The sequence below is a fragment of the Fringilla coelebs genome (assembly GCF_963513975.1).
Source record: "Fringilla coelebs genome assembly, chromosome: 8".
NCBI lineage: Eukaryota > Metazoa > Chordata > Aves > Passeriformes > Fringillidae > Fringilla > Fringilla coelebs.
Window position 1 is genome coordinate 36,905,506 of NC_140066.1, and position 26,263 is coordinate 36,931,768.

Here is a 26,263-nt window from a genome sequence, read left to right on the forward strand (position 1 = left end):
GAATTTACTCTGTTTGGCAGTGTTGGTTGGGAGTGTTTCTGGGCTTGCAGTTAGTTCTGAGGTCAGGTGGGAGCCTGGAGCACTCCCATGGGCTGGCCATGCCCGTGCTGTGCTGTGTCTGGACGTGTGCTCCCTGCAAGGTTTGAGGAGAATGAACCTGACAGACTCCAGAGACTGCAGACCCCAGTGCTGGAAGTCAAGAAGCACCAAATAGTTTTCTTAGGTGTTGGCTTAAATTTTTGCTAGTTGATGTTACTGCTCCCATGTTTCATTTCTTGTGGCTGTAAGAAACCATGAAGTTTGGAGGCAGCAGAAACACAAACGCCATCAGTGCGCACACGGGGAAATGTTACTACTCAAAGCAAAGGCAATTGCAAGGCACACAGGAGCAGATGGGGTTCACAGGCTGTTTAGCTTTTAGAATGAAAATAAATAGAGGTTCCTATTCTGCAAGTTAGATAAAAGCAAATTTACCTATAAGGAGAGAAGCTGCTTCTTATTCCGTTCCTCCTGATTTCAAGAGAGCAGGAGATTTTATGTTTCTCTGCAGAAACAGATTTACATCACAAATTCTGTGTGCTTCATCAAAGTCTTTGCTGAACAGAAACAATACACCCAGTCCTCTGCCTGGTCAGCTAGAGTGGAAGAATGTAATTGCTCTGAAGGTTTCCAACAAGGAATTTCTCAAGCTGGCATTACTGCACAGCCAAAACAGAAAAAATAATGAAAGATAAGTAACAGAACATCTGACTAGGTCTGAAGAGGATCACACCTTTTGGAACAAGACACATATACTGTGTTTATGCAAAGAATTTCCTTAGGAACAGTTGGACTGTCCCAGTTTCTGTAATTAAGAAAAAGCAAATATTTCTCTTAGAATACCCCTCAGGACTACTTGACATCGAGTAGTAATACAAAATTATTTAGAAGGATAGACAGGAGAAGGGAAGGGATTTTTCTGGCAGATTGCTTCTGAGTTCTGATCTTGTAGTGCTGTGAACTTATCTGGATCTGATCAAAATGCTGAATGCATATTATTGATGTCTGATGTCAGCAAGTGAATTTAAACTGAGGCCTTAAAAAGTGAGCAGGGGAGCCCTTTACCTTTGTCCACAGAGACCCTGCGCAGTTCTGTGTCCTGATTCACACATGTGCCAGACAGCTCCAGGTAAATTGTTTGTGAATCACCATGTAGACGCTTCGCTGAACTCAGGCTCGAGGTCATAGTCAGGAAAATGAAACAGGAGAGTACAAAAAGATGTGCAACCTGACCAGAGAGACAGAGAGAGAAAATAAAAAGGTAATCAGCATGCAGGGGAATATGGAAAAGGAGTTCTAGCCTGATCTGTAAACTTGGAGAATCTGAGAGGCAGAGGCCTTTTGCAATTAATTCAGATTCTTTTCTGAAGAAGAGAATTTAAAAGAGCCATAATTGCCACCAGCTGTTGGCACAGAGCAAAGCTGCTGAGGCAGAGGCCACAGTCAGGGACCTCAGGGCTCTCTCCAGACCTGGAGAAGGGCAGGCTGTGCCACCAACACATGGCACTGAGCCAGCCACTCTGGCACCGGGCCAGCTGTTCCAGCTGTGAGCTGGACATTCCCTGCCCATCCCTGCCTGGGCCGGGGTCTGCAGCAGCATGCTGTGCTAAGCCTGGCCTACTGCCTGCTGAGCAAACAAGCACAGGAACCACTGTGCTGCCAGGGATGACTCTGTAGGAGCTGGGTGGTGCTTTGGGCAGTGCCAGGGCAGGGGGGCCACCCTGCCTGCTGTGCCGCCAGACAGCGGCCGTGCTGTCACCTGGACTCTCAGGTCACTTAGCACAGTGCTTGAAAAGTAAACAGGAAAGGTTTGGCATTGCCTGGTGACACACTGTGGTAGCCTTGTCATGAATTATCTCCTTTTCTGGACAAGAAGATGCATTTTATGATTAACCTAGCGTTGCTGTGAAATTGAGACGAAAGTAAGGCAGGTTGTTTCCAGCAGGGATCATCTGTTTTAGGGAGGCAGGGGATCTCTGGGACAATGGGAGCATGAGGATAGTGTTTTGGTGCTGACTTTTTGGTCACAGACACCACCCAAAGAAGCATTTTAAAATATCCCAGAGTATCCTTGTGCCACAGTTCTGTAGCGGAGCTGCATGGAAGGACCACAGCTCCCATAGGTCCTGGGCAGCTGCTGGGCCAGGTGCTCACAGAGGTGGGATTGGTGCTTCTTTAACCTGCCTGTGAGGTTAAATCAGTCCCAACATGGGCGCTGGCAGCAGGGTCACATCAGTGGTAGTGATGTGCCCTCGGAAGAGGGGCCGTACACAGGGCACATGAGCAGTGCCACCAGCCAGGGGCAGGGCAGTGCTCTGCGGGCACCCAGCTCCGCCACCACTGCCTCCCCTGGATATGAGCTGGCTCCTCTGGAAACATCCAAAGAGAGAATAATTTTATTGGTACTTTACGTGGATTCTCATTAATACTTGTTTGTGTTTGTTCTTTATTCAGCCAACACTTACGTCACTGCTGAGTTCAGTTCCTGCTGCTGGAAAGTGTAGTAGCTGTTCTGGGATATTATTGCTATTTGCACACAGTTAAAGTTAACACAAGGTAATATATTGTCTAAAGGATATTTTTTTCAAGAGAAGTGTATGTCCTCTCAGACAGGGTTTGGTTGCCGTACCCTAGAGACTGAGCCCTGGGATGCCCTAGATTTTTTGCAGCAGCTGTGAAGCCAAAAACTTCTGTGGCTAAGCCTCCATTTCAATGGGAAGGTGCAGTTTAAAAAGCACCGTGTTATCTGTCCCATAGCTAAATGCGCAACTCTCATTGACTCAGAAAGTTACCTGTAACTTTGTTTTTCTCACTTGAAAATTTTAATTCTCTGACATCATTTGACTTGGGGAATTTGCTGCTATCGTATTCCCAATATCCAGGAAATCATGTCATCTCCTCAAAGGTAAGGAGGAGCCCAGACAAGACAGATGCTTCTGCTATTCCCAAAGTAACACATTTTTTACCTCGCTGATTATTTCAAATACAATTTGCATCCAGATTATAATATTTTTTTAAAATTTTATCCTAGTTTAATAAGTGTCAGATTGATTTTAGGTCTTGAGCAGCATTTCAGAAGTATTTCACTTTTACAGTTAGATGATACATGTATGTCTGTCTTTTCTGTCATTCCAGAATCCACAGAGTATTTAACTGGAAAAAATTTAAATATCTTAAATTTAGCTGATTTGATTGCTCATGTGCTCAAGACCTTATTTTGCTTAGCTTCTGTCAGGAATCTTCAGACTCCTCACTTCTCTCCTAGCACTCACAACCACAAGCACATCTGTGTCAATCTATGCAGCTTGCTGCAAGTTCCAGTGGCAGCTATTGCTGAACTTTTTTATTGTAAAGGAACAATGTATATATTCTATTTTCTCTTCTGTTTTTTTTAAGAAGAATTCAAAGTGATAATAAGTCCTGAGTATTCAAATAATAGAGAACAATAATGCACATTTTTAGCATCAGTGGACAGATGCAGTAGGACAGAGTCTGTAGGTGTTTAAATACCCCCTTTTGGGGGGTTTCCCTCCTACCCCCCCAAAATTATTGAGGGACTTACAAGCCTGTAATAGCTCACACATCAGGAGATGGACTCAGAATCGAAAGTGTGGAATCAATGAAAAATCAGCTGCAGTTTCCAGCCAAGCAGGAGGCAGCAGTGCAGTCCACAGCTGCCCACAGTGTTCCCATATAACCACGATATAAAGTGTATGTTACAGACTGTTGTGTGTTTTATGCATATAACAATTGTTCTAATGCCTGTATCCCATTTACTCTAAGTACAAAGAAATGCAGTCTTACACACTTTGATTTGTGGTGTATATGGGGGAGCAGAAGGTGTGTTATGCTGTAAATCAACAGTGTAATTCTGAGAATTGCCGAGTTTAGAAGAAGTTCCAGATTTGTCTCTTGTAAATATAAAAACCATTTCCTCCTGGCTTTGTATAACAGGATGTTATTATTACATTCCAAGGCCGTTGTCAGGAAAGTTGTTACTATGTTTTGCAATTCAGTACACATAAGTTATCGCAAAGGGCTATTTCAAAAGTGCTACAAAGCATCTACCTGTGTATAGTATGGGAAAACAGGAATAAGATATGGCTGTGTTTGCTAGGGAAAGGCTGGCTACTGAGCTCTCTCAGCTCTGAATACAGCCCTCCTGCAAGCTTTTTAACCAAATCTTGTTTCCAAAGAAAAAAAGATGTTTTTTTTAAAAGAAGTTATAAGTCGAGTTATGATATCTGATTTTACCTCTTCTGCCCTTGTAAAAATATACCTTTGAGGGAATACCCAGCAAGGAACAGTGAGTTTTCATAGCATTTTGATTTTCTTTGCTAGCAACAAAAAATCCCTTCATAAGCAGGCTTGCCTAAAAAGGCACATGGTCCTTAAAGTTTTCTGCTTGGGTGATTACGACTGTGCAGAAATTGAAAGGAGGAGGAAAAAAGCCTCCAGCTTGTATAAGAAATGAACCTTTGCCCAATCACTTTTGTTTGTGAATAAGGTAACTTTTTGTGTGTGTGAAATTTGAAAGCAATAAGGTATGTGGGTCCTTTCTCTATATTGGTTCTCAAGAGTCGATCGCAGGGTTTTTCTTTTGGAGCCGGCCTGACGTTGTGAGATAAAGCAGCTCAGGGAAAAAAATGTTCTCAAGCAGATGCCTTTAAGAGACAGAAATCATGAATTTGTTGAATTGCAACCACTCTGGGGGTGGCTACAATGACTTTTTGACAGTGACAGTAACTCTGCCGTGTCTTTTCGAGCCCTTCTTTGGCCCATTCACTCTGGAAAGCTGCTTAAGCGCACTTAAGCGCATTAGCATTTGGATGCTCGGGGACCATATTGACCCTCATTTGGAAAGTTTAAATGAGTGAAAGATGGAGCGATTTGTTAGAGCTTTTGAAACCAGCTTTAGAGAGCTGCGGGTTTTCCGCTCTGGTTTGTTCGGGTGCTTGTTCTAATCTGGTGTGCTATTTGAAGGGACCAGACTGATTTGTGACACATGAGCCCAAAGCCTCTTTTTTTGGGCTTGACCCGATTATCTGATCTGTGCTCTGAATTTCAATCACCCGCGTGGAGGGAGCGAGGTTGGGAATGGCTCGCTGCTGGATTACCTCACTAGCTCCCATGGACACAGATGGCAAAACGGCCGCTGCATGTCCGAGCAGACAAAGGGATCGTCCCCCTGCCTTGGGTGCGAGGGAACAGGTAGGAGGTCTGTGCTAAAAAGTAAAAGGTCCCGGAGGTGCAGCTCCACCAGGGGTTCAGCATGCCACTCCTCCTGCCAGGCAGGGTGGCGTTTGACCAACATGTTACCGCTCTTCTCCCGAGGCTGCAGAAAACCACCTTAAATCCTGCAGATCAGATGAAGGACTCGCAGAGCAGCCCGTGCCTGTGCCTGTGGGGCCAGTGCTCCTTGTGCCACTGAAACCGGTGACTGCACACAGCTGCAGCGGTTCTGGTGCCGCGAGCATGCCGTGTTCTGGGATAAACCGAGTCAGATGGATGTGGCACTGCTTTTGGGGACGGAGGAAACAGTCAGGAAAAGTTTGACAGAAATGGACATCATTTTTTCAGTGAGATGGGGAACCAACACCTGTTTCATTCACAAACTTGTAAGAAAAATAACAATTTGTGGGTTTTTACCAAATCCCATTCAAGTTACTTGTTAAAAATGAAAGCGCTCAACTCACTGCATTTTATTTGTACTGTGCCAATAGGCGAGGGCCTTTATCAAGGACCGAATTTTTATCAAATGGGAGCAAAATGTCCATTGGCAGATTGTTCCCGTTCTGGCACTGAGATCCTCAGCTGAGATCTTAATTATTTGGAAGCAGATGGATTTTTGTTTAAATACATGTTTGACATGAATTCCTGCCTTCAGGAGAAGGCGAGAATGGGGAAAGAAGTGAGCTGTAGTTCATGGTGTCTCATATACGCTGCATCTCTGATAATGAATCCAATACAAGTATTTTTGTCTGTGAGAGATAGAAGCACGTAGTAGGATGTGAAAGTCTGTACCACAGAACATATTTATTTTACAAATTAACATTATGCAAAATGAAAACCTTGTCTGGTTATTATGAAAAGGAATGGGGTGAGCACCTCATTCCTTGTTACCTCTTTACTTCATTACTTCTCCTTGACTCAGTTACTTTCTTTAACAGAAAACACTTTTCTTAACAACCTCTAGCAAAATATTTCAGGACGGTCTTTGGCAGTATCCATATCCACAGGTGTGCACAGATCCTGTCAGCAGCATGTGCCTCAGCAGCAGCCATGGATGCTGAGTTGCCTGTCAGGTGTGGGGACACATCTGTATCTTTGAACAGTGCCCAGTTTGAACAATTTCCTCAACTCTGCTTTTTAATTCCTTGTGGTTCCCAGCAGCCAGGCAGAGGGACACAGGTAGCTGCAGAACAGCCAGCAGCCTTGCCCAGGCAGGGAGGCTGCAGAGCACTTAGTGAAATGTGCCCAGTTAAGATGGAGATGCCTCCATTTCAAAGCACTTAACATACTTAAAGCTTCACTAACTGCTTTGCTAAAAGCTGTAGATTTTTACCTGTTGCCATGCGGTGGAGCCAACTCTTTGAGCAGCCCATTTCATGTTGTTCCCCACTACCTGTGAACCGGGTCCCAGCCACGCCAGTGGTCAATGGATCAAGTCCCAACACTTTTGTGGAAATTCATACTGTGCCTGATATTAAGTTGTTCATCTGTGTTCATCTGTGTCTGATAAAATGTTGGTTCATAACATGTTTTAGGCACCCAGTCTTCAAAATATCTAGGGACATGATGTCTCTTATTTAAAAGAGAGAAATCGCTATGCAAAGTAAACTGTGAAAATTGCTGTCAGATTGTGTAAGCATTTCTCGACTTGCAAAGTGTATTTGTAACATGAATTTACAGGCAGATGTTTTTGCAAACAAGGGTTAACTCACAGAACGGTAGTGTCAATGCAGTTATCAGCTCTTAAGAATCAGCACAAAACCTGGTCATTATCTGTAAGCAGTGGCTTGGAGGATGTTTGCAAGTAATGTGTTATACAGCATACAGTGATACCACCTGTGAAAGAACCTGTCTACATGGTACAAGCTGAATGACTATTTGCCTTTCCTGATTGATATTTTCTTAATATTGCCTGTTTCTCTGCAAGTGGTAATTCAGTTTATTTTTTTCAAGTCCATAAGTGGAAGTGACTTAAATTAGCAATGCTTTTATTTTGACCTACAGCAAATTATATTTGATGGGGGGCATTATCTATTGATAATGTTCAGTTAAATCTGGTCTTCTGTTGCATATAAGTTTGTTTCCCTTTCTCCCCTTATGTTTTTCTTAGACACTGTGTGCAAAGGCCACAATGCAGACCATCCGGGCAGCTGACACAAATGAAGTAGTCAAGCTAATATTTCGTGAATCTGATAATGACCGAAAGGTAAACAACTTAATGCCCTTGGCACCCCTGTGTAAATAGAAACAGTGTTGCATGTTCATTTTCTTTTCTACAAGCATGAATATAGTTGTTCCAAACTGATAATGTAAAGGGAGGGGAGGATATAGATTGTCACACCTAATGCTCAGTTAATTGGATCTGTTTAAGTGATTGCCAGCCAAGCAAATGGGCAAGCTGACAAGGGGCTTTGGACATGAGGAAATGTGTGGTTTTAAAGGGCTGCTTGTCTCTGAAAGGGTCACTGCCAGCAGCTGGGTGTTGAGTTGCTGAGTCCAAGAGCTTTGCTGACCTTTCTCCCTATTTTTTTATTTAGGTTATGCTGCAATTAGAAAAGAAGCTCTTTGACTATTTTAATCAAGATGTATTTAGAGACAACAATGGCACTGCGGTAAGTTCATTGCTACACCTTTCAAAGGAGTAAGTTGGGAACTCACATACAAATTGCATTTCTCTAACCAGCCCTTTATCCTTATCACCCCTCCTGTCTGCAGAATGAGAAGAGATAATTCAGCCAACACAATAACTGCTCCAGATTTCCTCACCACTTAGCCAGTTATTTTGTGTACAGATTCTTAACTTTGGCATGTTTACTTTCTTTTTTATACAAATATATTGTAAATTAAATGTACACAACCATTCACTTTTCTTGTCTGTCCTCTAGTCTGCATTTCTTCAAGCATCCTGTTTTTCTTCCTAGCTCCTCGTTGTGCATCACACAGTAACTTAGGAAAAGCCCTTAAATGCAAAGCCCTTCTGAAAATACCTGGGTCTTGTAAGTGTACAAAAATATACTAGAAACACAAGAGTAATTAGAATAGCAATCTCAAGCTCTGCAGCAGATTGTCACTATTTGGACAAGAGTGCAGGGCTTCCCAAGAGGATTAAGCAGACAGGGGAACACTAACACTCTGATTTGTAATAAAGAATCTGATTTTTATGTGGAGACAGGCATTGTAGTTTCTTTAATGTGATTTTATTTCAAATGGTAGCCACTTCATTTTGGAAGAGCTGTGTATCACTGCTTGCAGCTTCCTCCATTTCACCCAGGGCTCCTAGGGGCTCTGTATCCAAGGGAACGCAGAGAGGGCCCTCATCCCCACCTCCCACTTCAGCTGCACCTGAACCAGTCACGCAGTGTGCCCACTCACAGGGCACATTGCTGCGTGGCTCTCCACCTCTCTCCTCTTCTCCCCTGCCTGCAGCTCATTCTCTCACTGCTGACAGAGAGCCAGGCTGTTGGAGGGCTGTCTGCAGGGCTCTAGGATATGGAGGGCAGCTGAAGCCCTGGTGCCCTCTCTGGTTTTAAGTTGGCTTCACCTGGGAGATTTATTCCATGTGAGAATCTGAGATTTCACTCATTTGTTGAGGTCAGAAGAGTTTGATGAGTAAGATCCATGAGGGGTTAAGATCTGATTCCCCTTCTAGTCGTTGCTGCTGTCCCACAGCGTGTGGCCTGTGTGCTCACTCCAAGAGCTACCCCTGTGGTACCTTCAAATGCAGTTACTGTCAGAGCAGTTTGGGGTTCTTTGGTTTCAGTTTACAAGGTGAATGCATCCTCAGGAATGCCTAATGTTTCTTTCACTGATGTTTTGCAGTTTTGGGGACATTTAATTCAAAGCAATAAGTCTCCTCCCAATTCCTTTTCCCATATTAATCACATTCCTGTCCCAAATTTTTTCTTCTATATGTACAATTATAATAACTTTTCCAGTTTTTTTTAAATAACTCAAGTATTTGTCATTTGTGTTTTCCCCCAGTGCATTCCTGAAGCTGTGTAAAGCTGTTCTTGGTGCTTGTTTGCCTTGTCCTAGTGGTATTTTGGATGGCTGCTGCTTGATTTGCGTACAGGGCTGTGGGGTGTGAAGGTACAGGCAGAATCCCACTTAAACACATTCCATTTCAAAATCAGTAGTCATTTCTTTCATGCATCAAGAAGTGGGAAATCTTCCAGATCAAACATGGAAGAAAGAGATAAACGATATAATGAGCCATTGGAGATAATCTAATCTTCATGGTCTAGTTAAACACGCAGCACCATGATCACTAAAAACAAACTACCTATCTAAAACGATAAATGTCTCTGTGCCGAATTCAACCCAAAAAATCCATCGCATCCTTCATCAACCGCCGGTCTTGTACCAGCCTGACAGAAATTTAATTCAAGCTGGCTCCTGAAAATAATTATTGTATTTTAAGAGTAGTAATCATTGGTCGGGACATGATTGAATGTGTCCATGCCTATTGACTTTTTCTATGATTTATAGCTTTGTGCAGTCGATATTCCCATCGAAATTGTATAATTAATTATAAGTGGGGCTGTCAGGTCTGCAGGATGGAGTGCCCTGATGAGTATTTGGGAAGATTAAATTTTCCTTAGCTGTACCAATGCAAGGCTTGGGAATTTTCACAGCGCTGGGGCTGTTGGATAAAGATGTTTTCTGTGTGTTTAGCAACTGCTTTAGCTCAAAATCCATTGATTTTTCAGAGGGTATTTTTTTATCAGTGCCGTGTCTCTTCAGTAACATTGGAATGTATACGGATACGACAAGACCTGACAAATATTTATTATCAACAGGCTACTTTTTCATTGTCCATAGACAGTTATTCTTTCCTTTTTACTTTGTAATCAACAAAAAGAATCATAATAGATATTTATAAAAATGATTATTTTTTATGAAAAATCTGATATAGATACAAATCACCTATTTAACAGAAATTCAGTTTGAAATGCATACTGTAATCTGTCGGGTCTAATTTTCCCAGACTAATCTGTAGCTTATTCAGACTTAGCTGTAGCTTATTCCAAAGTTGGCTTAGCAATTACCTATATTGATTACCCCAGAGTGCAATGACTGTTCTGTATCATTGTAATTCAGAAACACCCATATTTACCCAGTTCTGTGGTGATTGGAAAGAAGATAAAGCCTATTTGAAAACAGGTGTTGCAATAATGCAGAACTGTTTCATTATTAGATTGCTGTGTTCTGAATTGTACGTTGGAGTTGTGGTCCACCCAACAGACCAGGGTGTGAGTCCATGACCACACAGAGCTGTCTGTGGGGAGGGTGTTGCACTGAGGGGTGTGGGCAGGAGGAGCAGCAGCATGCAGATTCTGCTTTGGCATCAGACAGGTCCCAGCTAGGTGTTCTTTTCAGTTAGCAAAAGCTCAGCATTTCTGACCTGGATGGTAGGACACAGGCAGGCTGTGCTGGTTGGTTCCATGGTGTCATCATGCTCTGGGGGCTTGTCCATGCGTGGTGGAAAAGCACAAATGAGGCTTCTCATTTTGGAGTGGTGGACAAATGAGGGCTCTCACACCTTCCCAGAGGCAGCAGCCCCTGAACAGGAGCCACCACTGTGCCCCCATCACTCCTCTCCTGCTCCTCCTCTGCCCAGCAGGTGCAGAGAGTGCCCTGGAGCCTTGCACAGATTTCCTGTGGGGTCTGTGGTGCTGCCCGTGCTGCTGAGGTCACACTGGCTCACCAGCATATCACTCACACAAAACACGGTTGTAGCTTTAGATTTCCAGCCCTTGAGTAATAAAAATCATCCATGCTGGTGCTTCCAGAAGAGGGGAAGGAGGTTCTTGAATAAACCTACACTTTTATCATATATTTGAAGATGCTTTAATTGTTTGTGATAGATCAGGCTATAAGTGAGTTTTTTTCCAAAAGGAGTTCCCTGTTAATTTCAAAACAATCAAAAGAAAAGCAAGCCAAGAGTAATTATGTAATGAAAAAAATATAATCAGGTTATTGACTTATACTGAAGAACCACAAACTAAATTGTATTTCTTCAGTAGTCAATTAAATAAATATGTAGTAAGAATGTAAAAACCTGTAATGACTACAGAGGAATGATTTAATCAGGAATCATTTTATAATCTTTAACTTCAATTAGAAGTGAGGAATGGTGCCTACATTCCTGTCTTTCCTATGATCTGTATTAAAGAATCAATCCAGGAAGAAGCTAATGCACTGTCCTTAGGATTTGGACCACAACTGTGTAGTAAAAGTGATCAGTGAATTAAATTGTCTTAAGAGTGGAACCTGCTGATATTCCTGGTAAAATCACGATCTCTTTTTTCTGTTGATCTTTGTGGAAGCTGGTGAGTAGTAGTGAGGTGGTGCTGCATCCTGCTGTCGCTGGGTCCTGCAGCCCACCTCCCACAGAAACACCGAGCCGCCCGTCCCTCGGTGGTTTGGGCTGCTCGGGGCAGAAGGATTAGCCCAGGGTGCTGCTGCATGCAGCTCCAGCACCACCAGGGGCTCAGAGGGCCCTGGTGGTGTACCAGCATTCATTCCAAACCAGAGCCAAGAGCGTTATGCTGAAAAGCCCAGTGATTCCAAGCCTGGATTTTCATGGAATGGAAGTGATTCTGTTTCTCATTTTAATTGTGCAGCAGCTCTCTCGGTGCAGACGACAAACAGTGAACTCTTACGGAGATTATGTTCTGACTCAGTTTCCCTTCACAGAATAAATTCTCTTTATTCTGTGTGTGTTCAGCCTCAACTGATATGGTCTGAGAAAAAAGTTATAATGTGCTCTAAGTGCAGATTGAGTTAAATGTCTTGTTTTCCCTCTGAGAAGTAGTGATTTAAAGTCATGTGTTATCATGCTAATTAACTTAGAGATGTTATTGCAAACAGTACAGGCAAACATACTTCTAAATTTTAAGCAATATGTTTGGGGGGGTATTGCATGTATTCCCAGGAAATCCTGAAATGATACACAAATTGAGCAGAAATATATAGTCCACAAGGGACCTCTATTAAGAGTTTGGTGAGAATATGTATGCTTATGAAGATTAAGGATCTGGCGTCACTGAAAATGTATTAATCAACAGACAAGATATAGCACAATGCACTCTTCCCAATGGCCTTGGCTCTGACCCTTTTAAAGATAATGGGAATACTGTCCACTAGGAACTAGATTAGGACGATCAAGTGCATTTCATCAGGGTATGACTTGAACCATGATCCCAGAGGTGAAAAGGCAGAGGTTTATCCACTGAGCCAACCAGCCCCTGTCCAGATAAAATCTTGAATATGATGTATAAGGGCAAATTAGGATAGAGAAAGGAAATTGATTGCTTGGGACCATTGCTACCTCAGACTGATCATAAGGAAATCCTGCCGATCCTGAAACTGCTTCTTTTATTTAACATAGTCTTCTGAGATGTCTGATTTTCATAAAGTATTAATAGGAAAATGGCTTCATGCTCTGCATCTTTATTCAGAAGCAGCATTCTTGTGTTTAGAATTGCATTTGCTTAAATGAGCGATTAGTAGATATGCCACTGGATAAACTGCAAAATGAGAAATGACAGAGATAGGAAATATTACAAATAAATTGTTCTCACTAGCAAAACATAAATGCAAATCCAGATTACACAAACAAGTCAATCCAGATATGTTGGGTGAGCTGTTTACTACGAGCTTCAAATAGATGCATTATTCTTGTGTAAAATTTGTCCATAGCACAAAGTTACAAATATTATTTAATGACCTTTTCCCCCACCCTGTTCTATACAGGTGCTGGATAATTCAAGTGTACTGTGATATATTTATTTTTTAGGCATTGGCTCTCGTTTAAGTCTTACCGTAAGAGTAGGTTCAGCATCTATACTTGCACTCTGTAATCCAGCCTGTAGTGTGATCTGCTAATGTGCTTTGGCCCTTTTTAACCTGTGTGACATGGAAGAGAATATCCAGGGAGGCAACGTTTGCACCTGCATTCCAGTCCCCAAGTTTGTGGATCTCACCATCATCCCTTACGGTTAATATCTGTGCACACAAGCGCCATACCACAACTTCCACACCTTGCCCGAAGTCTGTGGCAAGCCACCTGAGAATAGAAAGGTGCTTAATTGTTTTTTCACCATCTCTGTACAGTAGCTCAATCCTCCTGTGCTTTCCAGGTACCCCTGATAACCTCCCAGATGAATGTCTGCATGCACAAAAGATTGCACAGAGAAAAGCAAATGCTAAGTTTAACTTGAAAAGTTATACTTGAGGACATTTTCATACAAAAGGCACAGCTAGAGATGGGAGTGGGGTACCCAGGTGCGAGGATGGAGCGATGGGTTCTGTTCCTGGTCTGAGGCCTGTCTGTGCACTCTTGTTGTAACACGAGGTCTGGGAGGCACGGGCTGCAGTCCTTCTCTCCGCTGCTCCCAGAGCCCCCCACACAAGGAGGGGGAATCTGAATCCCCGCTGGAGGAGCAGCACCTCCGTGTTAGGTGTCTGGAAGTTCCCAGGGACCTTGGGAGATGCCTGACTCCCTGTGAGGGCAGCAGGGGGATCGATTGGAGCTCCCCACACCCCTCAGGGGCACAGCCAGCATTGATTTGCCTCTGTGCCCTGCTGTTCCCCAAAACACTCATGCCAGCCAAGCCTCGGGGAATCTTTAATCCACAGTGCGAGTTTTGCCCGAGTAAGAAACATTTCATAGAAGTTCCTCAAGAAAACTTCATTTTTAACCACTCTACAAGTAATACTAAAACTGTATTCTCTATATTTCATGCTTTTGCCAAATTGCAGCTCACAAGTAACTGTTAACAGGATAGTGCGTGGGGGTTTGGACTCCCAAGTGGGACAAACTAATATTTCACAGTAACAGATACATTAAGTTTAATGAAATAATCCATGGAGTGTGTCATATTTGCAAGTAGGATATTCCTAATTAAAGTCTTTCAGTTTTAAAGACAGCATCCACTCAGTCATTCCTGACATTTTGAAGGAGCTTTGTCACAAGCTGTTGTGCACAGTGTATGAATTACTGCAATAACATTTAGTGTTTGTCCCAGCAAAGTTGTGAAAATGGCAATTTGCATGAATACATTCTTCCAGAGTCAACTTTTTTTTAATTTGACGTAAGCACTGGAATCCCAGGAGAGTGAGCAGAAAAATGCAGTTTTCCCATCAGCAAATGGAAAGCTGTGAGCAGCTGGTAGTCACAGGGCACAGCCTCTGGCCTGTGGGCCCCGCTGCCCTCACATCAGGTTGTGTACTGGCGAGCAGGTCCCGTCTGCTGGAGGAGCTGGCTGCACACTGCTGTTGGCCGGGGCCCTCTGGTACCCCTCAGGTGCTCCAGGCTCTGCTGGGCACAAGGCAGCTGAGGGATGGGGCAGCGTGTGGGCAGGGAGCCCTCGGGCTGGGGAAGGAGCTTCTGTGCTCAGCAGAAGGTTCACTGCTGCTGCACGAGTGGAAGTCCAGGCTTAATCTGTGTCGGTGCTTTCGGCTTCTTCACTAGTTCATCCTTTACTTTTACTCCAGTCTTCTCATTGAGAGCTAATTTCCTAAATAGTACCACAGGTTCTGATTTCTGAAGTTTTTTTCAAGTAACGAAAGCCTCACAGGATAAGATCTGGATTCTCTGTTGGGTGTTGCAGAACAGAGGGGTGGCTGAGCCCTTGGAACTGTTAGCAGGGTGTTGGACTGACAGCCTATCCATACCAGTCATGTCAGCCCTCAGTGCCACTAGCACTGTGCTGTGCCACCCCCCTAAAGCTGAGAACAATCTCTTTGGTGCCATTTCTCTGTGGCCATAAATCCAGCTTTCTCTGTGTGCCATAGATCCACATTTATGTGGGCGTTTGTGATTTGACAACGCTGCCATTCAGGATATATAGATATGTGCAGAAATATAATGTTGTACAAAAACAGCATAAGTGGTACATTTATATTCAATTATTTGGGTTTTTTTTTCCTGTGAAACATGATTTTAAAGACTGGCAATGAGAGAAAGAACAAATAAGATTCGAAATATGTAGTAATATAGATCATTTTACATAGTCTTTGTTAGAGAAAGAAGTAGCTTTAAATCAGGCAGAGTTATGTACGGCATTTTCATGGATAAGTGGGAAGGATCAGCGTTTCCACAGGCTTTTACCTAAGTCAGTAGACTGCTGAATCAGTTTCTAAATAACTTGCTTGGACTGGAAAGATGGATAAAATTACTGCCTTTCCAAAGTCTCTTGGAAAAAAACGTGTGCTCCACAAGACTGGTAAAGGAGGTTACAGTGACCAGGGTCCACATGTTTTAATTCTCTGAGGTCACTTCTGTATGCTCATCTCCTCTTTTTGGTCTGAAACTTCATTTCCCTTTCACAGCTGTGAATTCTCTTGTGGGCCCTGCGGATGGATTTGATAAATGCTGCTAATATCACCTCCTGATCTACCAGGGCTCTGACTTTGGTCTGTAGGTCTTGATGAGTAATTGCCGTTGTTCTACTCCAATGACTGAATTAAGTTGCCCTGTTTGAAGGGGTTCATACGTGTATGATTTTAGCCAAGGTGGCCCGTTGCAGTGTACCCAATAGATGCTGACCTTTTACCAGTGCTTTAAATCGAAGCAAGCAGAACCTCGGTGTCTGCAACTGCCTAGACTCTCTTATAACCCTTTGATTACTGTGAAGCTGCATAATGTAGGAATTTAGAATTTTGTGCATTGCTTTCTCCTCTACCCCAGCACATAAATGCATGTTACAGCGCTGCCCAGAAAAAAGGAGCAAAAAGTGAGACTCCCTTCAGCAGGTTTTGCAGAATACACAGCACTGCAGAGAAGCAGCAGTTCAGATAATTCCCTTAGGAGGTGGTGGGCACTGCAGCTGACACAGCCATCAGTCCTGAAAGCTTTTAATTCTCCTCAAAATAAATAGGAAATATCCTTTACTGCACATGCAGTCATTCCTACACGTACTGCGTGGCTGCATTCCCAGCAGTGTGGGGTCACAGTAGCTCACAGGTAGTAGCTAACTATTGATACACTACCTGGATGGATGGATGGATGGATGGATGGATGGATGGATGGATGGATGGATGGATGGATGGATGGATGGTATTTTCATTCAGGTGCTCATCAAACATTCCTGTTGGGCTGGTCACTGGACATTGTAGAGCATTGTAGAGCAAAAGAGAGAGGTATAAATACATTGGTGAAACTGACTAGGAGAAAAAACCAGTCTTCTGAAAACTGCCTATGACATATAATTCTGGAATCATCTGCCACTCACAGCATTTTAAAATCTCTGTGTAATTGCTCCAATTACCACAGCATGTCATGTAACACCTTAAAAATTTGGTTCTTAAAGATGATCTTATTATGAGTAAATTAAATAGAACAATATATCGATTTCTGGCATTTGAACTTAATTTTCTTTTATTAATTTTAAGGCATTTAGACTGACAGACATACTCATGTCTCCTGTTCCAGCAATGACATTAGTCACAGTGCTGATTGGTGTACAGTATGGAAATGAGTGAACAGCTTGTGGTGAAATTGCCATGAAAGGAGTATGTTCCAGGTGGGGTTTGCAAAAGACAATGTTAGATGCTTTAAAAGTAAAGGCATTGCCCTTTGAAATTCTGACTGCTCCTCAGTATCATCTTGCCCATGTTAATTTTCATTCATTTTCTGTCATGCCAGGTTGCTCCAGGCACCTGTGTACCTGTAAAGCAGATGGAATTGACTGATGCCCATGTCAAGCCCTGTGCCTTGTCTTAACTAAAGTTGCTTTTAGGGCAAATGGCATTTGTAATTCATTGTGACAAGGCTTGGTGAACACTTTGCATTTGCATCAAAAATCTCGCATTTTGAGATTACAGGCTTAAATGAGAATACAAGTGCTTTTCACACCAAAAAATAATAGTTAAAACATGGTCTTCTACTGAAAAGAATAACTGCAGTTTTCTCAAAATGCACCATTCAGGTTTTCATCATCTCTTCCGTTCCTCTCCTCACTGCCTGCAGTGCTGCCAGGTAAACACAGAGAGGTTGTAGCGGGGTTCCCACTGCTCAGCCCTGAGCACACAGGTAACCTGTCCTTGCCCTTGCAGGAGTGAGCAGGTGTCTGTCTGCACACTCAGTGGACAAGTTTGGACAGAAGGTTACAGGTGCTGGAACCCAGTGACTTAGTAATTAGGAAAAAATAATTTATAAAAGGGCATTATTATTTAATATATAGCAGGAAGTAAAAGCTTTTGCAAATAATCCAGTAAAAATATTTGGCTGTTTACTTGGCAGGATGAATTCTTCACCATGAGCATTCCCTAAATCCTTCTAGGCACCTAGCTGGGCTTTGGCTTCAGGTTGAAGCTGTCCCTTTACCTGGGGAAACTTGGGAAACTGGCAGCACAGTACACAATGCTGTCTTGTTCCTGTTATCTGCACCAGTGTCATCAGCTCATCTGCATAGCACAGACACTGCATACACAACTGCAGCAAACAAACACAGCAGAAACTTATGAGGATGATAATGCACATCCAAATGCTTAGTCCTCTAAATCCCAGGCCTCACTGAGTTTGCAAATATCATCATAGTTAGAATAATCTGAATGTATAAAATTTTGAAAATGTGAATTGATGTGAGAGGACAATGCATCTATTGAACTTCGCCAACCCTTAGGATGCCCATGAGTAATTTATACCATTGTGTTCTGTGGAGCATTGTTCTTTCATTCAGTCCTTGCAGTTTAACACTTCAGAAACAGCCTTTCTCCTGTCACCTCCCCTTCCCTACTCTGAGCAGTTTACTTGGAACAGTAGGAAACATGTATAGACATACATTTCAATTAATAGCTTTAACTGGGGATCACAACTTGTTTTCCTCTCCCAGATTCACATAGGGTGGCTGATATCTCTAAAAGGGAGACACATGGAGCAGGAAAGGGATGGTAACATTTGTTTTCATAGCCAGTGTGTATGTATTGTGGCTATCAATCTGTTCTGCTTACTGAAATACAGAATCAGAAACATTCATGGTGATGGAAACATCCATTTATTCTTCAAGTGCATTGAGATTGCTTCAGTTAGACCAGTAAGTGCTGGACCAGCCCAACACTTTTAGTATTGAGTATATTATTAGATGCATACTGTAAGTTTCCACACAGATATTTTGAAATATTTATCTAAACAAATTGAATTCTCAGTCTTTCAATCAGATGTTAAAACAAGCACAAATTGTCGCAGTTATTGGTATTGCAGAATCTTTCCAGCAGACTGTCGCAGAGTTTGGTGTCGAATGAAATAAAGCGGGGAAAGCTGCCCATCACCTGGCATCCTCATGTAAAGATACCTACATATGGCAGGAGAGCCTGGAGAGAGCTGGGTGAGCCATGGAGAGGGAGCTAATCAGCAGTGCAGGTGGTTCAGGTAGCTGCTTTTCACACAGATAATTAATGTGTACAAGTAGCTGCTAATTGCACATTTCAGGAATGATTTATGAGGTGACAGAGGGGAAAGGGGGACACGATCTAATTTCTTTGGGAACCTCTGCCATTCATACAATGGTATCAGCACAGCTGTGAGATGGGACATGATTAATGAAGGGTGTGCAAACACGGCCGTGGCGTGGGACAGTGCCGGGACGCTCCTCAAAACAGCAAGTGGCCCTCAGAGCCAGGGCCAGCAGTGTGGGGACGATGAGCTTTTGTCTTTAGCTTGCAGTTCCCTGGGACATCCCGGGGCTGCACCCTGCCGGGTTCTGGACTAAGATCGTTTGGGTCCATCATGACAGTTACAGGTTTAATGGGGACAATTATCATTAAGTTGTGAGGGGGTTTGTGTTTATGAACAAAGACTGTGGATATTTATTCTTTCTGTAGAGGTCACGGGGAAAACAAATGTGGCTGGGACTAATATTTATACAGGACATTAAACCTGTTAAACACCTGCTTCTGGTGCTCTGTCTTGGCTGCTGCTTTACCTACTGTCACATATCCCTCTGTCTGCTGTCTGCCGTGCACCATCCAGAGCAGGGGTACAGGAACTCGTCTTTGCTGGGGAAGAGTGATGTGCACATTGTGATCGTTGTACCTGCTTATCTGCACTAAAGATAATACAGAGTAATATGATGCATTTCACTGACATTCTAATGGGCTGCTTAGCATATCAGTTTGCTGTTCTTTTTTAATGCTAGAATGGTTTATCTCTGAAGAGACTGCTAACGAAATTTCAAGAAATGTAGCCTTCTTGTGGTCTAAGTGCACCGACAGGGCAGTGTTGTGAAGAGCCAGTGTTACAACTTTCACTGAGGAAAATGAGTGTTTTCTACACTTTTCTCAAGGCACTGTTTATGTGTCAAAATAGTCCAGTTTTGCACTGTGTTATAAAAACTATTCTACAAAGGCTATACCTCAAGCTGTGTGTGATCATAGTTTTCTTTTATTTCCTTTTATATAATGTAGTATTTTTAAATTGCTGCAGTTCAACATTAAAGAGTGAAAGCATTTATTTCTATCTTTTATAGCTTTTAGAATTTGACAGAGAGCTGTCAGTCTTTAAAGACAGATTGTATGAACTGGACATCTCATTTCCTCCCAGGTAAGATTCATATATAATCCATTTATTTAACTAGCTACAACATAATTATTACTTGCACTGTTGCTAAAATGTGAATGTTCCCATATTTATTGCAGAAATTATAATGATGTCTGTTCCTTTCATGATTGTTTATTCTCCCCACATCCCCTTCCTCACTAATAAACCACATGCCAGTCGTGCTCCATAGCTCATCATGTGGGTTCCGCTGATCCTGTCTTTTATAGCTGCTCTTAAAACAGACCTGACAGGAATGTGTGCTCAGAGGTGTGGAAGCGCTGGGCCCTGACCACCTGTGAAATCACATAATTGCAACCATAAAGGCAGTCTTTGCCTCAAGCTGTTTGATGACTGCCAGCAGTGGCACTCAGCAGGAGTGCCGTCACTGCCATCACTCAGGGAAATCCAAGAGGGGTATCGGGAACGCGGGCAGGAACTTAGATTCTGCTTTTTCAGTTTCACTAAACATCATATAATTACTTCAGACTGGTAGAATAAATTGGCTGGCTTAATACATATGCATGATTTTAGTCAGCAGTATCCCTGAGGTGTTTTAGCCATGAATGGACACTATTGCTATCATACAAAACCAAGCATTTTGCAAATGGCAGTTCTATTCGGGAGAAATCTGTGGAAGATTTGGTGCCATTCTATACTTGTATGGTCCCTTTACAAGAGTGAGGAAGTCAAATCTCACAGTTGCTTTCAAGGGAAAGAAATGATGCATTCACAAAGAAAAAGTTCAAAAAACAGTAGAAAAAAAGCAGATAAAACTATGCTCTTTATGTACTTTCTTGTTAATAGATTTAATATGTTTAAATACTACTGTTTTATGCTTCATGGACAGAGAGAAAAGTATGATGTTTTGGCATACACTAAGAAAAAATTTGGGAAGCTTGCCTTTTGTGAACATAATCTCATTACTTCTTACCAGCCAGCTGCAATACTGATTTGTATTGATCCCCTGGGACCCTGGAAGTATGCACAGAGTTACCACCACTCTAAATTGTCCTTATTGATTGAGTATGATAACAGTAGGCCAGCAGGGTGTGTACACCCCTAAGTACATCCCTAAGTGTCTCACTCCTCATGTATCTGGTCAGGGTAGATGAAGGTGAGGGGAAGTGATACAATTTTTATACCATACATACTCTTCTACTTTCTCCAACATTAGTGCTTTCAGCCAGAGCAAGGCTTACCAAAAATACATTGTTCCATGAATAGTTTTCAGCTTCTTCAGACTCTCTAAGAGCTTTTCAGTGTCATGCTCCCCTCAAGCAGAGTTCAGAAATTAGGTGTGAGTAGTCTCTGTGTGTTTTAGTTCTACTCACTCTGTTTCCTTCTCAACAACTAGGTAATAGTAATAATAATAAAGGGTAAAAAAAAAAATATCTACTGAGAGATGGCATGTATATATAAAGAGCAAACTGGCTTTTTATTAGGGTGCTTTTTTCACCCTTCCCTCCTTGTTTTCTGTGTCATAAGGCACAGACATCCTATTGCCCCTCCTGTGGTCCTTGAATGGCCATAGGCTCAGTAATGTATTTTTAACAGAAATATATTACTATTTTTAGTCATACATAATTTTTGGTGTGTATAAATAATTACTTCTATGAGATTTATAGTTACAAATTGAATTTGTATCTGTAAATAGAATGGTATTCAGGCAGTACAGCAAATTAATGTTTCTGCGCATCCAAAGGAGTTTTCTCAGGGTCTTGACAGATTCTGTGTTACTGCACATTTGCTTCAGGATTTTTTCGTTAACTTTGAATGTGGGAAGGATTGGAGAACCACTTCTTAGCTCTCCTACAGCCACATCTAAACCTAGCATTTCTGCAGGCATACCTAGGGAACTCAGAACTAATCTATTGTTCTTCCCTAGTGCAATACTGTAATTTAAGACCAAATGTCTGCTTGATCTGCTGTGAATTCTTCCTGAGGTGGGTGACCATCATGATGCAGTGCAGAGGGAAGGGTTCTCAGGTAGTCATCCCTTAGAACCATCTAGAACAAAGCCTTGACTGAACTCAAGGGTTCCTCCAAGCCAAACAATTCCTTCATTTTGTGATTTTATAGCACTGAGAGCATCTGCAGGCCTGTCAGTTATCTCCTCTCTGTTCAGCAGCCCTAAAGCATTTTCCAAACTCATCTTCAATTCTGAGTTCCTTTCAGTTCTCTAATGTGTGTGCATAAGCCATATCAGCTCAACACCCTGTATGCCTGTGCCCAGAGCAGCATGCCAGGGATGCAGTGAATGAACTTCCAGGGGAAAGAGGCTCATCCCACCTGTTCTGGACCCGGATCTGCTGATGCTGTGCCACAGGCCTCCACACATTCTGTCCAGGGTCCTTGGAGCCTGCAGGGCAGTGGCAGGAGGACAGCTGTGGCCAGGCATTCCTCTGGCCCTGTCCAGAGCCCACCCTTCCCTCACAAACCCTTCTTCTGTCCTGCTGAGATGTGCCAAAGGTGAAGGCAGCCTGGGAGGGCAGCCACAGTTTAACAAGAGACCACGGGCTATGTGGCAGGTCTGCTATGTTAGAAACCTGTAAAAAATCATTCCAACCGAGTATTCCTCAGATATTATTCACCCACTCCTATATTTTGTGGTCTTTTATTTTGTATAGTGAATATTCATGTTTTCATCTTGTTACTCCCTGTGATCTAGGGTAGCCTGTAGCAACCCAATCCGCTGGAGACTAAATACAAGTTAGAATTTTAAACTCTGTAAACTCTGTCACTCAAAGGCTGAAGAGTCTAGCCATGAGCAAACAGCCCAGTGCAAGGCTGCAAAGGGCTTCATGGTAGTCAACAATCACTCCAAAAGGCAGGAGGTGTGAAAAAAAGAAGTAAAAACATTGTAGTGTGTCAATATACAGGTGGGCAATTGTTACCTTTATCACTGCTCTCCATTAATTATTATAATTATTCTTGTTGCTGTTGTGTAACAAAGATAGGAGCTGACTTTAGCAAGAGTTCACACCCACATACAAGGTTTGCTCTCAGATAAGGCTGCATGCACAGCAATCTCATGTATTAATCATTCTCTTAAAGTGACCTATTCTTGTTTGTTATTGAATTAGGCTGTCATGTAATTTACTGTTTGGACATATGTTTGTGTCTTAGATACCCTCTGTGTGATAGTTGTCTCAGGCAGACCCTCTGCACTGGCGGTGTCTTGGCTTTTGATGCCTCTGAGCAGGAGACAGGTTGAATCTCATTTACTCTCGGCAGAGTGTTCCTCCTTTGGAATTCTCTCTAACACTGGTTCATTGTTCTGCAAAAATCTTATTTAGTCCGTAAAATATTTTTTCTCTCCCTTGTATTTTGTCACATGACCCTTCTCTGTTCTCGGAGGTTGCACAATGACACATGTATTTTTGTGGTCTGATTTACACCGAGCCAATCTTCTCTTCAGGAAGCATTGCCCAGAGTGCTCCCTTGTTCCTTCCCTTCTGCAGAGACTCTTGAGAGCAGAACCTCTGGGTGCCATTGCATAGAGCCCCGATGTCACCCTTGGCTGTGAAATGGGAGGACAAGATGATGGTTTAGGTGTCAGCAGGCTGCTCTTCCTTTCCAGTGTTCTCACTGCATCTCTGCATGTTCTCAGATCATACAGACTGCCTGCTGACAGGGCAGCACTCCTGAAGCAAATGGGATTCTCATCTCCTAGAACACCTCCTCAGTAATGCTGCTGGTCCTGTCATCTCACAAAAGGGGAGTTAGGCGCTCAGATGAAAAAGCCCTAGGTTATTTTTATGCTTGCATTATCAGTTACTTTTATAACACTTTTTTTTTTTTTTGGTCATCTAAGTATTTTCTACTGAACAGAAATACTTCAGACTCACTCATGCACTGTAAAACTCCTTCCAGGTATTAGTGAGGTATCTGAAATCATCCATGGATCACTCAGCCCCCAAGGAACAAATTCCCACCTGACATGATGCAGTTGTCTGGATGCTTCCAGCGTCTAAGGCTGAAGCACAGATACAATTTCCCAGCTGGAAACAGAAAGACAGTTGTCATTTCCTCAAAACAATTTGAATTTAATTATTACAATGATTTTTCAGACAGATCTTGCCTCTGTGTTTCCACTCACATTAAACCAGTGCCTCTCTCACCAATTCTCAATTTTCAAATCGAAATTGGGTGTTTCTTTATTTTGTGAGGAGCCAGACAGCATTACCCAAAGCCTGGTTTAAGGAATTGTGGGAAAGGGGAAAAGAAAGGACCACAAATGAAGTAAAAATGTTTCAAAGGAATACGCTACGCCATGTGTAAGGTAAGGACTACAGACCACACTGCAAGCAGAAAATAAAGCATATTCTAAAGAGCTTATGGTCCTTGCCAGACTGTCCCACCTGAATGTACTGCTGAAAGGCCCAGTAGTTTGGAGCCTGAATCCTGACCCATTTCTTCCCTCAGGTTCCTCATATTGGGTTTTTTTCCCAATATGAGATTTTGTAAAATTGAGCCCCAAAGTAAGGTACTTTTGAGAAGTACAGGTAGGCATATTCCCAGAAAAGACATCAAGCTCAATCACAGTCATAGATAGTAACATCAGGCTGTTCTGGTGCAACAAGTCAGCACTGGGTCCTTCCCAACAAGTCAACATTATTCATCATTCCATTTATCCACTTGCAATAGTAGCAGTATTGCATATATTGCGTGGGGTACAGCGTTACTGGTATTAAAGCGATAGAGTTCATCACTCAGTGTTCACTTGCTGAGGCACTGGTATTGCCAAATTATCCATTTTTGCCATCACCTCGGCACAGCTCTGGGGTCAGAGCAGAGCACAGTGTGCCCATTGCCATCAGCCATGTGCCAGCCTCTGGTCCCGGGCAGGTCCTGGCACCGGAGCGAGTGCCAGCACGTGTCCTCCTGTCACCAGGGTTTGGCCACAGGTTGGTTTTCAGCAGCACCCTGGACACCATTCTGGGTGAATGCTCTTCACAGAAAGTGAAGGGTTGCATTATGCTTTCTGGGAAAAAAAATGGGCTCTGGGTTTATTTAATTTTTAAACTGAAAAAGGTCTTGCAATGCTGGTGATACCTGAATGCTCACTCTCAAGCATATTACAGACCATATTACAGTATTTTCTAAAGAAGACTGTTAAGCCAAAAAGCATAAATCTATTAAAAAGGTTCTGATAAAAACACCATGTCATTAACCCTCCTGTTTTGTGTTGTGCCCAGACTCAGGGCTCAAGTCCTGTTTACCCATCCTGCTCTTTGCTGCTGGTTTGCCCGGGTGACCCCCTGTCCCATTGTCACCTTTGACTCCAATTGTTAGTACTATCACCATGGTGTTGGCGTAGCCTGTGCAAGTAGCAGCTGTTTAACACATTGCTCCATAACTACTGTGTTTGCAGGGCTCTGTTTGCCCTCCTGATTTGGCTGAAGTGAGACACGTATCGTGGCCAGTTGGCTTGCAGAGCATCACCGAGGCTTATTAGTGTTTTGGTACCTATGAAGCAGATAATCTAATTCAAACACCAGTGTGTCTTACTGCTTAGCTTAGATCTGCTGCCTAAGATGTGCATATGAAGATAAATTACAGGGGGTCATTTGTTAGGAAGAGATCTAGGGAATCCAACTCCAACTCTCCCTTTCAGGTTCAGGGAAATAAAAAATGTTAATTCAATTTTAAAGAAGAAACTAACACTCTAGTAGCTGACAAAAATTAGATGTCACCCTATGATTGGTTGAATAGCATTTTGTTGAAATGGCATTTTGTTTAATAGTTGGTTGAATAGCATTTTGTTAATTTACATTTACATACCAGCTCACACTAGTGCTGACTGTAAATTAAAAATATCAAAATAGTTTTATCTTTGGCCTTAAAACTCTCAGAGCACCCAAAGGCTGTATTGGCAGACCACATTCACCATCCTTTCTTCAGGTAAAAGTATGTTTGACAATCTGAGAGCACATCAGAGCTGAAGGTAAATTGATCCAACATTTTCTCAGATAATATGAAAAGAGTAAATAATTTTCTGATGAAGAGTGGTTGGTGTTTTTCCCCTTTTGAAGTTAAAAGTGAGAAAAGGTTTAGTAAATATGAGGATTCATACCTAAGTTCAAAAATAAAGTGAACCAAATGAAAATTGTCTCAGCTCTTCCCATAAAGAGCTCAGTTTCCATTGATGCTTTATAGTTCCATCCCATCTCAAATATTTTGTATTGTAAAAAAATTGGCGATATAAAATGTGGGGACAGTTGACAGATGAGTGAGTACAAGGAGTTTTGAACAGGAGGCATTTCCACTCCCTGAAATGTGATAAAGTTTGCTAAGTGATCTGCATTTGAACCTAGATGTAGGCTGCACAGTTGTTCAGAATGACCTTTACTGGAATAGAAAGGATTAAATAGCTGAATTTTCCCCACTGTTGCCTAGTGAGTGCTGCCACACTTCCCAGAGCAGCACTGGCAGCATGGTCTGTAC

General features: G+C 42.5%; 1 protein-coding gene across 2 annotated transcripts in view; it reads left to right on the forward strand.

Annotated features, from left to right (window-relative positions):
* INPP5A (inositol polyphosphate-5-phosphatase A) overlaps window positions 1–26,263 on the forward strand; it is a 185,636-nt gene that overhangs the window by 145,986 nt on the left and 13,387 nt on the right. For both annotated transcript variants that reach the window (XM_084209867.1, XM_084209868.1), the window contains exons 10-12: window positions 7,382–7,477; window positions 7,809–7,883; window positions 19,746–19,819. In XM_084209867.1, the coding sequence (XP_084065993.1) occupies window positions 7,382–7,477; window positions 7,809–7,883; window positions 19,746–19,819 (245 nt within the window). The remainder of the gene's footprint in view (window positions 1–7,381; window positions 7,478–7,808; window positions 7,884–19,745; window positions 19,820–26,263) is intronic.